The following is a 16,440-nucleotide window of genomic DNA, read 5'->3' on the forward strand; positions in this document are numbered from 1 at the left end:
ATAAACTGAAATTTGTCTTTGTAATTTCCACTTGGGTCCTTTGGGGCCTAAGAGAAAAAAAGACCTTCCAAATCTTTCAAGCCAGCTATAAAGTCCCTCTCCTGTTCCTGGTCTTTATTCTTTTTTCATATCTCTCTTTGTACTGTACTATGTAAAAATATCACTCGAAACAGTCATGGCAAACACTGCCTCAGTGGAAGGTCAACTTCTGGAGGGTAGAAACACTTTCATTTGGGGGTCTCTCTGTCCTGGAACACAGTGAAAGTTAAATAAATGCTGGATTGACTTGAAAGCACACTTACAACAGTGGTTTTGACCACAGAGCTCATTTAAAAATTATAAAAGGGATATAAAGAGAACTATAATATTTCTATTTTTTCCCAGACTATAGCATCAAAAAATAAAATTAAGTATTATCAACTGTTTAAAGTGGAATAAAAGGTAGAAAGCATTATATACGGTGAAGTACAAATGAACAAATGACCAGCACTGAAAATCTGGAGACCAGCACTTACTGTCTAGTCACATCACTTTCCATTCCTGGGCATCAGTGTGCTCATCTGTAAAATGGGGATAATAATATCCCAGGAATGAATGAACAAACAAATGAATGAAAAGGCAATTATAGGCAGTTAGTATGTTATGAAACACTCAGCGACACGTGTGAATACAAAGTGAAGAGCAAGAGAGTCTCTATAAATAGTACTAATAGCCTCCAAAATAGATCCATAAAATCTCTCCATATTAAATCACTTGCAACATCCACACACATGCAGGCAAGTATACACACACACACACACACACACACACACACACACACACACACCGTGAGTGACAGTCACCAGTTATTGCCAGTGAGAATCAGAAAAGAAATGCTAAGAGAATTCACATCCTTTCTCTAAAAAGAAAACCTGACAGTATAAATATGTGCTAGTATCTAAAAAAATCCAACTGGTATCATTAATATCAAACATATTTAGGACTGAATAAGATTCCTGCACTGCAACTTGCATCTTAGTTATCACCTGGAGGAGTCCGGACACCTCCCAACCCCCTCCCTGACCCTATTGGTCTCGGTCAGCTTCCGAACCACTAATAGTATGGCTAAGTTTGGAGAAGGGAGAGCCACAGAGAGAGAGACACCAAGGAAAAAGCCCTCGGTGCCCAAGACCAGTCCTCTCTGATTGTGAAATTTGGAAAGTGCCCCACCCCTCTCACACTGCTAGTTGGGATCATTTCCCTGATCTTCCTCCTCAGAAGCCCCCAAGCCCAGGCCATCCCTGACCAGGACCCCTGCAAGGGTGAGGAGGCACATGAGATGCCAGCCTTAGAAGGAAAAGGAGGCTCAGAGGTCACCCACTCCAACATTTTACACCAGAGAAAACCGAGGCCCTGAACGAAGCGATCATCTTCCTCCTTCTACTCCTATTTTTGCCCCGTGTAACGTGAAAGGAATGGCTGATCACAAGTCATTCGCAAAATGAAACAAGAAACAAATTTCAACATCAAAGATTTTTCTTTCCTAAGGGCCAGGATTTCTATCCCTGTGTGGCTGCGTGTCCCCAATCAGCCACAGGGAGAGGATCTCCCAGGAGGAGCCCAAAGCCATTCGTCCTTCCAAGAGCCCCCAAAGGTGGAGCCCAGGCCCCAGAAGGAGGGCACGGCCTACCTCTCGGACGTCATGGAGCTGGGCAGAATACTGACTCTTTGATCTTCGGGCAGTAGCGGGTGACTTGTGGTGGGTGACGGTGACCACGCTGGAGGGCGCGGGGATGAGATGTCTCTGGCTACTGGGGGATGACGAATTAGATGTTCCGTGGGGGAGCAAAGTCAGGCTTCGGCTCCGGGAGCTCGGAGGGCTCTAGAATAAGTAGAATAGAAATCTTTTAAGAGACCGGCACAAGAGAGCAGCTCCGAGCATCTGGGGTGGCTAGACGTGTTTCAGCTTGGTATGGCAGTGCAAGCTTATAAGGACGTGAGTGAACTGGGCAGAAGGAAGGTGATGGGCAGAAGCTACTCTACTCTCTCTAGGTGAGTGAGCCAGCCGAAGCATTAACTAACATCCAGGTAGCCAGATGGTGGAGTGGACAGAGCACTGGACTTTGAGTCATAAAGACCAGAATTCCAATCCTATTTCAGTCACTTATTAGCTGTGTGATGCTGGACAAGTCACTGACCACCTGGGTTCCCTCATTCATAAAATGGGGTTATAATAACAGCACCTACTCCCAGAGTTGTGAAAATCAAATGAGATAATAATTTTAGTTTTTTATGAACCTTAAAGCATATAGAAATGGTAACTATTATCCATCAAGGAGTATTTTTAATTACTGGCTTTGTGATTAAACCCTTTCAGGATGAACTAATCAGGCTTTGGATAGCACCCCCCTCAGCCTCTTCTCCCTTGTGGTTGGAGGGCTGGAGGGTATAAAGCACTAAACCCTCCCAAAATCTTCTCTCAGAAGGCAGGAAGTGGATGTCCAGCTCAGTGACCATCCATCTGCGGCTTTACAAGGGTTCAACTCAACACAAGTAGGTGCCCTCATGCCAGGCACTCTCCTGGTCGTTTCCTCATCATTTCCAGCTTCTTTTTGGTGTATTACCTTCCCATTGGGTAGTAAGCTCCTTGAAGACAAGGGCTATCTTTATCTTATTTGTATCCCCCACACTTAGCACAGCCCACCACATTTTAGGTGCCCGATAAATTAAACTGAATCGCCAGACATTGTCCTCTGTGCTGAGAATATCAAGAAAAAGCAAAAACGGCACCGGTCCTCAAGAAGCTAATGAGGGATAAAAATATATAAAAATTGGAGATACATAAGAAATAGAGACTAGATGGAAGATCACTGCAGGGGCAAATTATCTGCTAAAATTCAGCTCAACACAATTCAGCAAACATCTCTCATTATTATTACTCTGATACAAGTTTCCAGGACTAACATGGGGGCCAGTGAGACACTTGCTAGGGGCAGAACTGGGGCTCCAGGCGGACCCCCCACAGGAGGCAGGTTTCTGATCCACACCTGAGAAAGATCCCTCACCACATGGAGCTGTCCACAGAGAATGAGTGCTGAACTGAGAATCTCCCCTCTGCCACTGAAATGCTGGCTGGTGGGAAGACCACCGGACTGGAACTCGGGGAGACTTCCGTGGTTATCTGGTCCAGCCCAGCCCTAACCAGAATCCCCTCTTCAACACTGCAGACATGGACAGCCAGCCTTCACTTAAACACTTCCTGTTCCTTTTCCTAAGTTGCTTTCTCCATGTTATCTGTAGCTTTAATTGTTAGGACAGCTAGGTCAGGCAGAAGTAGAGGGGCCTGGAATCAAGAAGGAGCTCACTTACCAGCTATGTGACGTTGCATAAGTCATTTATCCCTATTTATCTCAGTTTACTAATCTATAAAAAGGATCTAGAAAAGGAAATGGCAACCTACTATAAGATCTCTGCCAGAAAGTCTCAAACGGGGTCAAGAAAATTGGAAATGACTGAAATGACTCAAAAACAACAATAAAAGACTAAATAAAATGTTTAACAGTCTGACAGAAATTAGACCCCTGAATACAACATAGCATCATTGCACTATTAAGAAATGAAGTTAAAGAATTCAGAGAAACTTGGGAAGTAAACTGATGCAGAACCCAGGAGCAAAATGTATATAATGGCCACAATAACCACCAGAACACCCATCAGTGCAGCATTAAACGTGACTTAGAAGACAATCGATGAGTCTGTGTATACTTTCTCCTGCCTCTGGGAAGAGAGACAATAGATAAGGGGAGGCGAAAAAGGGAGCAGCTGTCAGGTAAAGCAGAGGAACAGTAAATAAAGAAAAGAGCATTAATAAAACATTAAATAAACATATATCCCTACACAGAGGCTGCTTTAGCAGTGACCCCAGAGACAGAAAGACTGAATTCAAATCCAGCTTTTGACATTTGTTCTGTGAAAGTCACTTAACTGCTGTCTGCCTCAGTTTCCTCATTTTAAAATGTAAAAATAATAGCACTAATCTCAGGAGCTGATTGTTCTAAAGTGATTTCATTTTGAAGGTCTTGGCCTTGAAAAGCCTTCATCAGCATGAATATATGTTCTTCCCAAGAGCTCTTCATCTTCCAGAAACTTTCTGCTTCATCTAGCTGTCAGCTTCTGCTACAAACCATCACTTACATCCCTACCTACTTACATAATATATTTCCACCAATGAATTCTAAACTCTTGGGGGGCAGGAATTGTCTTTGTCTTTCCAATACATTGTACCTAGCACACGTTCCATCAAGGTGTGCTGGACTGGATTCAGCACACACTGTCATGATCCATATAGGAACATAAAGTTTTCTTTTTTGAATAAATTTAAATTCACTTGAAACATATTTACATAAAAACCTGATACCATAAATAAGTTTCCCAAGTGCAAGGTTCTGTGTGTCGAGTTCTAAAGATCCAAGGAAAGACAAATACAGCTCCTGCCCTTACAAGGCTCACAGCCTAACAGGCGTGAGGATATGTCAGTCACTAGGTCTGTACAAAGCACAGACCAAATGAGAGGGATCTTTAGCCACACTAAGACTGGGGGGAAAGAAAGCCACGAATGAGTAGGGAGAAACACTGAGTCCCTGCATGCCCCACATGGTGCTCTCCCTAGAGAGAAATCCAAAATTTGGGGCTCGAGAACCACCTGCTAAATCCGTGACAAACTCCAGTACGAAAGTGAAAACCACCACCAGCCACTATCTCAGGTCTGGGGTAATAAGCTATAAGGTCTGATAATAATAAACAGCTTCAGTCGCAGTCTGAATCCACATGTGGACCCTTTAGCAATGGGAATTACATGTCTGACATCCCAAAGAAACAATTACAGGAAGAGAAATCCACGGCCAGCTCAGTGCCCATCTCACCTCGCTCTGGACAATGGCAGACCACAGGTGGGAGTGACAGACAAATCTGGGGTAAGACCGATGCTGTTAAAACTACCGCCACAGAGCAGCACAAACCTTTTCCCTTTGTGCTGCCTAGATTCTGTTTTAAAATCTGATTTAGCATTCAAAAGGAACAGACACAGCCAGGTGGTGCAGGGGATAGAGCCCTGGGCCCAGAACAAGAAAATTTGTCTTCCCGAGTTCAAAACCAACCTCAGGCTGCTTGTTTCCAGGTGACTCCCCAGGTGTCAGGATTCCAAGCACAAAATGTGCTTCTGTGTCTCCTTACCTCAAGACTGACGCCCCTAAACAAGGAAAATAATGATGGAGAAAATGGCAATTAAAGAGAGAAGAGTGGTAAGAGGCCGAGGACACCGAGAACCAGGTCACCGAAGCCATGGCCAGAAGTAAAAGCTGTGCACCTTCTCATTTTAATTACAAAAGGAGCTGCTTTACAGAAAATCTCACCACAAGGCTCCTTAAAATATTAAACTCCGCTCATACATATTAAATAAGAGAGCGTTTGGCAAGCAGGTTTTCTGCTGGACAAGGAAATGCATTAGCTTGGGTAAGTTACAAACGATCAGAATGATGGCGGTGAGATCACGTATTTACAGACCGTTTAAGGTCTTCAAAGTGCTTCCAATCAATCTTTTGAAATATGATATCAAGGAACAAATTGAGCTGATCACTGACTGACTAGTCACAGTAACAAAAGCATGACAACTACTCCCCGAAGCTTATTGGACTTAGAAGAAGAGAAGGGAGGAGGGAAAAGATTGGAATTCCCACCCACCACCAGACACATCCCAGGAAGTCAAAAACAGAAGGGAGGGAGGAAGAAAAATCTTGGAACACAAAATTTTACAAAAATGAATGCCGAAAACTCTTTTTATCTGCATTTGGAAAAATAAAAGACTATCAAGAAATTGTTTTTAGAAGTCAAAAGCAGCAAGAAAGCTTCCCCTCTATCTAGCGCTTCACAGTAGTGGTGGCAAAGAACCACCAATAAAGTCAGTATCCATTAGTCACTAAGCACTGATTAAGTGCTTAGTGTGTACCAAGCCACGCCCCTTGCAGAAGTGCTAGGAATAAACATATAAGTAGAAGGAAAGCCAACTCCTGCTCTCGGGATGAGCTTGGTGAGAGAAGAGGATTCGGCACAGAAGGATCTTAGAAGAAGGCCCTCCTGCAGCCTGGGAGGAATGGGTTTGTGCCACAATGTTCCAGACAAAACTGGATCTCTCTGCTCAGCAATTCAGCAGCCCCTGTGAAAGCTCACCGAGGGAAGAATGGTCCACCATGATTCAGGCTGGCAGGATGAAGGGAAACTAGCGATTCTGGGAAAAGATAGTTATCATCACCCCTGGGCTGCTTTTCCACAGTCCTCAGGCTCAGCTCCCCTTTGGGCAAAATACAACTTTTTGAATCCCTTCTATCTCACCAGCAGTTTTTAAAAACATTTGCTAATGTTTTCTTTACAAATTATTTCTCCACAACATCCCCCCACCACCGAACTCTCTTTATAAAAAGAAAAGCACGAAAGCAGATGTCTGTATAAGGCTGTGTAACGGGAGCACAGCACGAGGGCCCCTGCCCAGCCCCCAGTGCGAGGGCCCCTGCCCAGCCCCGGGCCACCCGCCCCACTGTGCTTCCACACACTACCAGGGCACCACTACAAGGCGTCTCTCTCCTAACAGACGGCAAGATCCTCCCAGATGGCGTCCACAGCTTACTCAGCTACTTTTCCTCCCAAGAACCTAGAAGACGCCAAAGTTCCCAAAAAACTCAACTGCCTCAAGATCTCCCGTCCACAGGCACATGACCCTGGCTGCTCCGGACCCAGCAGGCACTAGGAAAGAAGGGGACAAAGGAGAGGAGGTTCGGCCAGACTGCGGCAGCTAGGTAGTGCGACGGGGACAGGGCCAGGCCCAGGGTTAGCGAGCCCCAAGTTCAAATTCAGACTCAGTCACTTACTGGCTGTGTGGTCTTGAGCAAGTCAATCAACATCTCTGAGATAAATATCATCCCCGCTTTCTAAGGTCCCCAGGCTCTCGCCCCTCTGTCACAGTGGTGGCCAGTTCCCCCCGGTCCGTGGAGAGCCGCCATCTTTGGCAGGACCCAGAGCCTGGTGTGTCTGAGCATCCAGGGGACCCACCCCTCACCCCAACAACGTGCACCAAGTATGTGAGGATTTCACCGACGAGGGCTCACCCTAAGTGTGTTTATTTCTAGGCAATCTTCACATGCTCCATCACCCCCAGGTGATTTCTTTTTCAAGTCTTATTTCATTCTTTTCCAATAAATAAAACTCTTGTTTTCTCTCCCTCCCACCTTTCTCCACTCAGTGGGGGCAGAAGGGAAGGAATAACACCCTGCATTAGTCACATCCAAAAACTTTCTCCCTTCCAGCACCAGAACTCCAGGGGACTTTCCAAGGGGAATTCTGTCCCCACCACTCGGGAGACGGACACTTCTGGCTGGAACCCTCCCTTCCATTCTCCCTTGGAGGGGAACTAGCTCAGGTTATCTCCATCAGAGACATGAGGCAGGAAAACAGCCAACATGGCCAAGGTAATTCTTTCCCCCTTCACGCCACCAATTTGGAACCACGCCCAAAGAGTTACCAAACTCTGCATAAGCTTTGATCCAGCAGGCAGGCTTGTCCTTTGATTTGATAGCAGGCATGGGCCTGTATCCCAAAAAGATACTAAAGAAGGGAAAGAGACCCTTATGTGCCAAAATGTTTGTGGCAGCCCTCATTGTAGTGGCCAGAAACTGGAAAATGAAGGGATGCCCATCAATTGGAAATAGCTGAATAAGTTCTGGTATATGAATCTTATAGAATATTATTGTTTTGTAAGAAATGATCAGCAGGAGAATTTCAGAGAGGCCTGGAGAGACTTACATGAACTGATGCTGAGTGAAATAAGCAGGACCAGGAGATTACACGATGATCAGTTCTGATGGACGTGGCTCTCTTCAACAACGAGGTGATTTAGGCCAGTTTTAAAAGACTTGGGATGGAGAGAGCCGGTGGGGCTGAGTATGGATCAAAGAATAGTATTTTCACCTTTTGTTGTCGTTTGCTTTCTTGACTTTCTTTTCTTTCTTGTGTTTTTTCCCCTTTTGATCTTTGTTGCACAAAATGACAAATACAGAAATGTACCTAAAATAACTGCACGTATTTAACCTATATCAGACTGTTGGCTATTTTGGGGAGGGGGAGATAAGGGAGAGGGGGAGAAATATCTGGAACACAAAATTTTACAAAAATGAATGTCGAAAACTATCTTTTACATGTGTTTGGAAAAAAATACTATTTAAAAAATAAAAAGCTCACCTCAAATACTAAACTCTAAAGACAGCAGGTGATAGTGGGTAAGGTACCAGGCCTGAGTTCAAATCCAGCTTTGGACACTCAGTAGCCTGATGAGTGTGGGCAAGTAAAATGGAGACAATAGCCACACACTCCTTGCTTGTTAGGAGGGTCAAATGAGACATTTGTGAAGCACTTTACAAGTTTGAAAGCACTAGATAAATACTAGTCATAAATCCACAAGGCTTTCGGGAGTCCCGGGCTATTTTATGCTTTCTCTCACCAAAGAGGAATAACCCTGTTTTTACTGTGTATATTCTCACTGTAAATAGCGCGCCAGGGAGACAGACTTTATATCCGCAGCATCCAGTATTATGCCTTAGCCCAGAGCCCGGCACACAGTAGGCACTTAATAAATGTTTGTTGTTTGGTTGGGGACCGAAATGAATGGGGGGGGGGGAGGTTCCAGTCCCAAGGACAAGCCTCCTCTTCTCATGAAGAGAAGCTAAGGTTCCCACAGGAGGGACTTTCTGATGCTCCCAACACCCTCTGGGGAGGGTGGCCACCACGGGAGCTGCCACATGAGTGACCACCAGGCCGCTCATAGAAATGGACCTGGGGCACCAGAGAACCGGCCCATGCTGGACACAGCCGGCCAGGGACAAGGGATCGGGGGGAGGGAGAGTCGGAGCTGCTGTTTTCCAAATTCTGGACAAAATTCTAAGGGAGGAAGACGACGTCTGTAGCCATCAGAGCATTCACCGGGTCCCGAATCTGCCGTCCGGATGCCTTGAAGAATAAATATCATAGGCTTTCTGCAGCCCAGGGTGTTAAGAGCAGACGGGCGAGGTCTCACACACCATGGTCCTCCTTGTAATGTCCAGTGGGACCCTGGATCCCAGCTGCAGGACCACTAAGGTAGACGGTGCCCTGAGGGTCAGGAAGTTATTTTTTAAGTGTTTCAACCACCAAATCTGGCTGTGAGAGGTTTCCTTTGTAATCCCACGGACATTAGTCGACATATTTAAAAGTCTGACTATGAGGGGGGTCCACGGGTCTCAGCAGACTGACCAAGGGCTGACTCCCTCGTCAGTGGAGGCCCAGCCTTCCGTTTTACTAACAAAGATGGCAGAATCTCTCCTCTCAGAGGTGGGGGTCTGGTCTGAGTCCCAGAGACATTAAGAAGAGCAGCGGGGATGAGAGAGGAGGCAGATTCTGCAGCTGCCCACAGAGGCCGGGCCACAGAGGCTAGGCCCACAGAGCTGGGCCCACGGAGGCCGGGCCACACTGATTACAAAGCATCAACTGAAGCAGACTGTGTGAGGGCGAGGCTCATGGGAGCAGAGGCTGGCCAGAGCCCTTGTCCAGGGCAGCTTACACTGGGGCTCTGTGTCAGCAGCCCGGAGGAACCCCGATAGCTCCCAGGACACCCCGCTGCAGGACAGGGGGAGATCTGCATGAGGGGAGGGACCTTCCTCGCTGGGAGATCCCAACATCAAAGCAAGGACACAAATGTTACTTCCCCCATTTACCCAAGAGGAGACATGGGGGAGTTGGAGAAGCTTTCAGGAGCTCATGATGCTGATGGTGTTCAAAGGACTGGGACAGGGAAGGAGCCGTGTTCTGCATCACTAGTCACAGAGACAGAGGCCGGGGGACCTAAGAGACCGAGGCAGGGGCACAGAGCACTCTGGGCGGTGATAGGAGATGAAATGCCGTATTCAGCAAGAAAGCCAGGACTGTGGGATCAGAGTATGGGAGGGGAGCAAGAAGGGAGAAAGAAGAAAGGGAATGATACACGGTATTTGTTTCCTGAGGCATTGATACTTATTGGGGGAGAAGCAGGACAGGACACCAATCAGCGCGCTTCCACAAGGGTCTGGCCAAGAGCTGGGAGGAGTCAGAGAGGGTGCAGGTGCAGGGACACGAGATGGGGGACGGGGGATGGCACGGAGGCAGGGACCACCCTGAGGTCTCATCCTGGCACTCAATGTGGTGCACCCAACGGTAACAGGGCAACTGGGGAGAGGAGAAGGTCTGGGGGCAGATCCTGGTCCCGGGCTGCTCGCCCTCTGTCAGAGCCCAGACATGACGGGACCCCCTGCCCCAGGACCCACAGGTCTGCCACGTGGTACATTGATATTGCCCAGACCATGTGTGCACGCGGTGAGCCCCTCGAGGTAAAGCTCTGCTGCATTTCAGGCGACACCCCAGCTTCTAGGCCCGGCACTTCCACCAAGCCCTTCTCATGGGCCTGGACCACCAAGGTCTCTGCCATGTCTCCTGCGCCCTGTCCTGGCTTTCTGGGCCCCCCGGGCTCCCTCAGCCTCTGTGTAAGTGAGCAGCCCTGGACTTACCCACCAGCATCTCCACTTACACCCTGAACTTTCTAGCAATACTTCCCATGGCAGCCCACTATTAAGGGGCCCCATCATACCATCCCCCATTACTCTGGAGCTTCTGGTGGGCATTGTCCCAGGTGGCCCCAGGCTACTCATTGCCTCAATCTAGGGAGAAAAGGAAATGGGGAACTTTAAACATCTGGCTGATTCCAGCCCCTGTTGCCTCCTCACAGCTGCAGCCCCCCTCCCCCTGCCGCTGTCCCCTCCATCTCCTGGGACTGGACCAATCAGCAACCTTGCCCTTGCAGGATCCCAGACCTGGCATGTGAATTCCCCGAGAGAATCTCCCCACAAGGCAGGGGGCAAGTCTCCTGCAGGCAAGTGCGGCTCCTGGGAGCCTTTCCACCATTCCCAAGGGCCGCCGAGCTGCCCACCACGCAGGGTGCTGGCAAGTTCCACAAACAGCGACATGATCCGCACCCAGGGCCCTCTGACCGCCATATCCCACTAGCCCCGCCTTCTCTCAGGCCCAAGGACCACCAAATGGCTAACGCCGATTCCTAGTCCTGGATGTGTCTACTTGAGGGCCCAGACTGAGAAGCAGCTTAGAGCCCCGTGCTGGGGTCGTGAGAGCCGGCAGCTCTCGAGTCGGGTCCCAGGCTCGACTCCTCCTCAGACACTCCCTGGCCGTGTCCCCAGGGCAGGTCCCTTGGGCACCTCGTCTCTTGGACTGTGTTCCTCCTCCCGTCAGGACATGTCCCATAAAATATTCATCCCCATATTAAAGATCATCGTAAACGCTAACATCATGATTCAGGTTCATTCCAAGTCCATTTAAGTGGCAAGCACTCAGAAACTCGGAGCTTTTCAGGAGGGAAGTGGAGCAATCAGGCCAACCCTCAGTCTGAGGATCCGCACCGAGCCTCCCAAACTGGGGGCTCCCTCGCCGCCCCCCTCGCAGCCCCGTGGCCCCGACCGTTACCTGGCACGACCTGGGGTAAGGCAGGTGGCAGAAGCCGGCCGGTGGCTGCCGAGGCTCCGCCGACGAAAGCCCTGACGAGGAGGAGTCAGTCCTCACCACGAATGACTCGGTGCAGCCCATTGGGAGGGCCCGGGCAACCGCCAGGAGGGAGCCAGCCCTGCCCTGCCCGCCCTGCCCCGTGAGCCAGCGCGAGGCAGTCAGGAGCGACCAGCTCTCATCTCCTGCCCTCCCTGAGCTGTCAGGCAGGCCTAGGAGAAGGGGGAGGGATGGGGAACCTTCAAGTCAAAGCAGAATTAGCTTCTTCAGCAGAAAGGAGGGCTGGAACCTGCCTCATAGCAGCTCTGGGCTCCCTGCAAAGTCACGCCAGGAAGGGGAGCACAGGGGAAGAGAGGCTGGGGGCTGCTGACGGGGGGAGGGGCTGGGAGCTGCCGACAGGGAAGAGGGGCTAGGGGCTGCTGGCAGGATGGCCCCCCTCCATCATGGGACAGACATCCCCCCTTGGGTCTAGGTGGAGGAAGCTCCATCTGGGCTGACGGCCTCCCACCAAGATCATCAGGAAACTGCTTCCTTGGCTCCTATCTGCAGCCCTAAGTGGGAGGCCCATGGACCTTTGTGAGAGCCAACGACTACCTGCCTTGGAGATTCACTGCCTCTGTCCAACCCCAGCCAGGGCTGCCAGGTGAGGGGGCACAGGGAGATGCCCACACACCCCGGCCAACACTCTCCACAAGGGCTCACCCGTTAACGGGGCAGGGCACCTGGCCCTGGTTCAGAAAGCAGGAAGGTTTCATTCCAAATCCTCCCGGAGACACCTATTAGTTGGGTGCCCATGGCCAATCCACCCAGCTTTAAAACTGCATTAATATTTATACCGTAAAAGTCACTTGTGAGGAGGTCCAAACAAATAAAATAGCAAAACACTCTTGAAATAAGTGACAATGTCACTGACTGTCATAATCATCATCATAATTATTATTATTGTTATTATTATTATTACATCACATCTTTTTGATCTAAAGTTCTTAACCCTTTTTAGGTGATAAACCCCTTTCGCAATCTGGTGAACAACATCTTTTTTCAGAACAATGTTTTTAAATGTCCAAAATAAAATACAAGATTACAAAGGAAATTCTGCACAAAGAAACTGCAATTTTTATTTCCCTGCCTGCTCACAGCCCCTGGAATCTCTCCACAGGTCTGTGGGGCCCCATTAAGAAGCGCCTCCTGCCCCCGGCCCATTCACAGCAAGGGTGGCGCTCCCTCGGGAGGGACGGCGGGGAGATGCCTTTGGGACCTGCTGCCAAGCAGAAGCAGCAAAAAAGAAATGATCTAATGCAACCACGGGGTCCACTTCCAAGTGCTGAGGCAGGGAGGCGTGCGCCAGGACAGCTTCCAGGCTCGCCAAGCGGATGCGATCTAGGGTCCAGGATCTGGAATCGGGAACCTGGAAGCTGGTTCCCACATTGCCATTTCCAGCATCTTTGCCAAGAAAAGCTCAAGGTCGGACTGAAGCAACCAAACGGCTGCCTCCTCTCTAGAGACACCCTCCAGATTCTATCCTTCTTTCTAGAGAATCAGAACCCCAGGAGCCCAGGCTGGGCTGGTGGGACCAGATCCCACCCTCCTGGTCTGTTTCGGGCCCAGCAAAAACCATCTCGGAAGCCAAGTTCATCTTTCCTCCCTTCACACCATGTCGCACTCAAGGACTGACGCTTCGGACCTAACTGGCCGCATCGTACACCTGGGGGCTTTCGGATTTAAACTGGTTTCCGTGACCACCCAGAATAGGTCCCTTCCCGGAGAATCCAAGCACCACCTTCCCCTTTGGAGCTGGGAAGGACCACCGAGACCCCCATCAAGTCTAGCTCTCAATTAACAGATGAGAAAGCTTAGTCTCAGAGAGAGTGAGCGAGCTGCTGGGAGTCGCACAGAAAACACGTGGCTGATGCCAGACCTCGGGGTGTCCCTTCCTGACGACGCCAGGCGCGGTCCTCCCCCCACATCCCCGTTCTGTGGTCAGTCCGACCCTTTGTGACTTCCACTTGGGGTTCTCTGGAGACTAGAGAGGCTTACCCTCTCTTCCCCAACTTCCTTGGATGAGGAAACTGAGGTAAAGAGCGTAAAGTGACTTGACCAGCATTACACAGCTAAAAAGGACAGGAGGTGAGCTTTGAACTCAGGGTGATGAGTTTCCCTGACTTCACGCCTGGCACTCTATCCACTTGAGCCACCTAGCTACGCTACAACAACCCTCAGCAGTCTATAAATAACGGGTCTCTCCCCCACTACTAGCCCTTGAATTTCCTGTTCCTCTATTGGATAAACATTTACTAAATATCTATTCTGTTCAAGACACTGTGTTAGAAACTGGAGACATAAAGAAAGAAGTTTCAAGTAATTTACATTTTAGTATAATATGTACAGATAATCTCAAGTGTAAGAATAGAATAATCTGATTAAGAGTAATTCATTAATTCATGCTAAGGTGCGAATTGATGTGCACCTTAACATTTCAACCTTCTACTGAGTATTTCAGTTTTTTAAGGTAATTAATCCAAATGAATCTTTAGCTTGTAAAATCACTGATGGAAAGAACTTCTGAGATCATCTAGCAGAAGGCTAGCTGCGCAGGAATTGGATCCGAGCGTCTGTGAAATGAAATGAATTTTCTCTCTTCTCTGGGCATTAGTCTTCATGAGCAGATAGGCAGACTGAGACACGCAGGGCCTGGGAGCCCAGCTGGGTAGGTAAAGCACTGGGTCTGGAGTCAGGATGACCCGAGAGCAAATCTGCCCTTCAAGACTTCCTAGATGTGCGAGTCTGGGCAAATCTATTAACTTCTATGGGCTTCGGCTCTGCTGTCACGTCTGACTCTCTGTGAGCCCCATTGGGAAGAGAGGAGAGAGAACGGGTTTTTGGCAAGGATATTGCAGTGAATTGCCATTGCCATTTCCTCCTCCAGCCTACAGATGAACTGAGGAAAACAAGATTAAGTGACTTGCCCAGGATCACCCAGCTTTCTAAGTGTCTGAGGCCAGATTTTATCTCAAGAAGATAAGTCTATGATTTCAAGCCTGGAGCTCCAGGAGCCACTTACTTCAGTTTCCTCCTCCTCAGTAAAATGGAGATAATAATAGCCACTACTTCCCAAGGTTGTTGTGAGGATCAACTGCAATAATGTATTCTTGCAAACCTTAAAGCATCATGGGAAAGCTTTTACTGGTTTTGCTATCATTGCTATTACTACTCTCATCATCACCACCCAAGATAACCTATTATACTTGCCCAATTATAAGGAAGCTTCTCCTTTCATTGAACCTAAATCTACCTCTCATCACTTCCATCTCCTTTTCTTCTGGAAACAAACAAGATCTATCTATTCATTTTGGCCCCTTGACAGCTATTTAATTCCCTCTTTATTCCAGTTAAAACTCCCATTTTCTTCCCTTAGATTCCCTAATGTTATCATCCCCAGTCTTCCCAACCCCCTGGTTGCAGTTTATCTGGTCCTTCTCCAACTTCTCCATGCTCTTCCAAAATGGCGCACCCAGAAGTGGCCAGGGCCAGGGATACCTTGAGTTGGTACCCCAAACGCTCTACAACTGGCCTTCCGCTCTGCCTAGTTACATGGTTTCCCCTCCAAGAAGCCTTTTTTCCATTCTTTTATGCATCCCTCCATTCTCTCTAGAAAAGAGAGGTCCACCTCCCCCCCAGGACACCCCAAGACGTCCTTGGTTTCCCAATGGCTGTGGAGCTCCCTGAATGACAACAACTGCTTCAGACTTAGTCCTTCCCATGGCATAAGGAGGGGGACACAGCGGGGGAGGCCACTTCTAAAAGACCTTGGGCTGCCTCATGCAGAAGTGGCTTCGGACACCTGTCCATGCTGGAACTCCACATTATGGGCGCACTGGTGAGGAAGTGAAGAGTTTTCCTGAAGAACCTGACAATAAAGTGTCATGATTTCACAGGGGATTGACAGCCCAACAAAGACAGTGTCAGTTTGCGGCCGAAGCTCCTGGCCACAGGACGCACGGCCTCACGGGCACCTGGGAGAATGCGAGGAAATCACTTCTCAAATGCCAGAGCCTCCTTTTCAGGAGAGAGGGAAATCTGGATTCCCTGCATCTCATAAATCCGTAGTTCTGGCAGAGAATGGAGATTTTTCATAGAGATTTTCATTTTACAGGTTTAAAAACAAAAGTCTCCAACAAGGAAAAGTATCTGCTCAAGATCTCACAGTTGTTAAGTGACAGGGATGATCTAAACTCATGACACTGCAGGCGGCCTCCCTCAGCATCTTTTCTTTTAGTCCAAAGAAGCAATTCTTTCAGACTTATGGGCGGTCCTCCTGGACTTGACTCTCCCAAGATTACATTCTAGTACAGCAGCCCCCACATCTCATTTCTCCACGATGCTTGAGAAGGCAGGCGACTTCGCAGTACTTTATGAAGACAATAAAAATCTCTAACGTTATCATCTTAATAAAAGCTTATTCAAAGCTTTTCTTCAATTGCCTTTTATTTGGGTCATTGAATAGCAATGTTTTACACTTAGCTTTTAATACCAAAAAGGTAATTATCTGTAAAAATACCACAAGAAAGATGACATTGAATTTAGTATAACAGGAAAATAAAATTGCCCACTATCAGAAAACTCAGAGGTTGCAGGAAAAGGAATATTACACATCCTCCAATAAACCTGTCCAACCCAACTAGTAGAAAACTTCACTAAGCAGAAGCCCATCCATTCCACTCTAAAGAATTTCTGCCTAGGGCAATGGGTATTGCAAATTTATCCTTTAGTGTAAAGTGAAACAAAAACTCCTGGGTATGGGGTTACCAGAGAAAGCACCATGGGAAATTCCCCGGAAGA

At 48.3% G+C, this 16,440-nt stretch overlaps 1 protein-coding gene across 4 annotated transcripts in view; it reads right to left on the minus strand.

The window, feature by feature from the left end:
- The window catches only part of OSBPL10 (oxysterol binding protein like 10), a 200,356-nt gene that overhangs the window by 113,150 nt on the left and 70,766 nt on the right, over positions 1 to 16,440 (minus strand). For 3 of the 4 annotated variants that reach the window (XM_031940428.1, XM_031940425.1, XM_031940426.1), the window contains exon 4: positions 1,670 to 1,861. The exons of the other annotated variant lie outside the window; for it this stretch is intronic. In XM_031940428.1, the coding sequence (XP_031796288.1) occupies positions 1,670 to 1,861 (192 nt within the window). The remainder of the gene's footprint in view (positions 1 to 1,669; positions 1,862 to 16,440) is intronic. 4 annotated transcript variants of the gene reach the window in all.

Source organism: Sarcophilus harrisii, chromosome 5, assembly GCF_902635505.1.
Source record: "Sarcophilus harrisii chromosome 5, mSarHar1.11, whole genome shotgun sequence".
Lineage (NCBI taxonomy): Eukaryota > Metazoa > Chordata > Mammalia > Dasyuromorphia > Dasyuridae > Sarcophilus > Sarcophilus harrisii.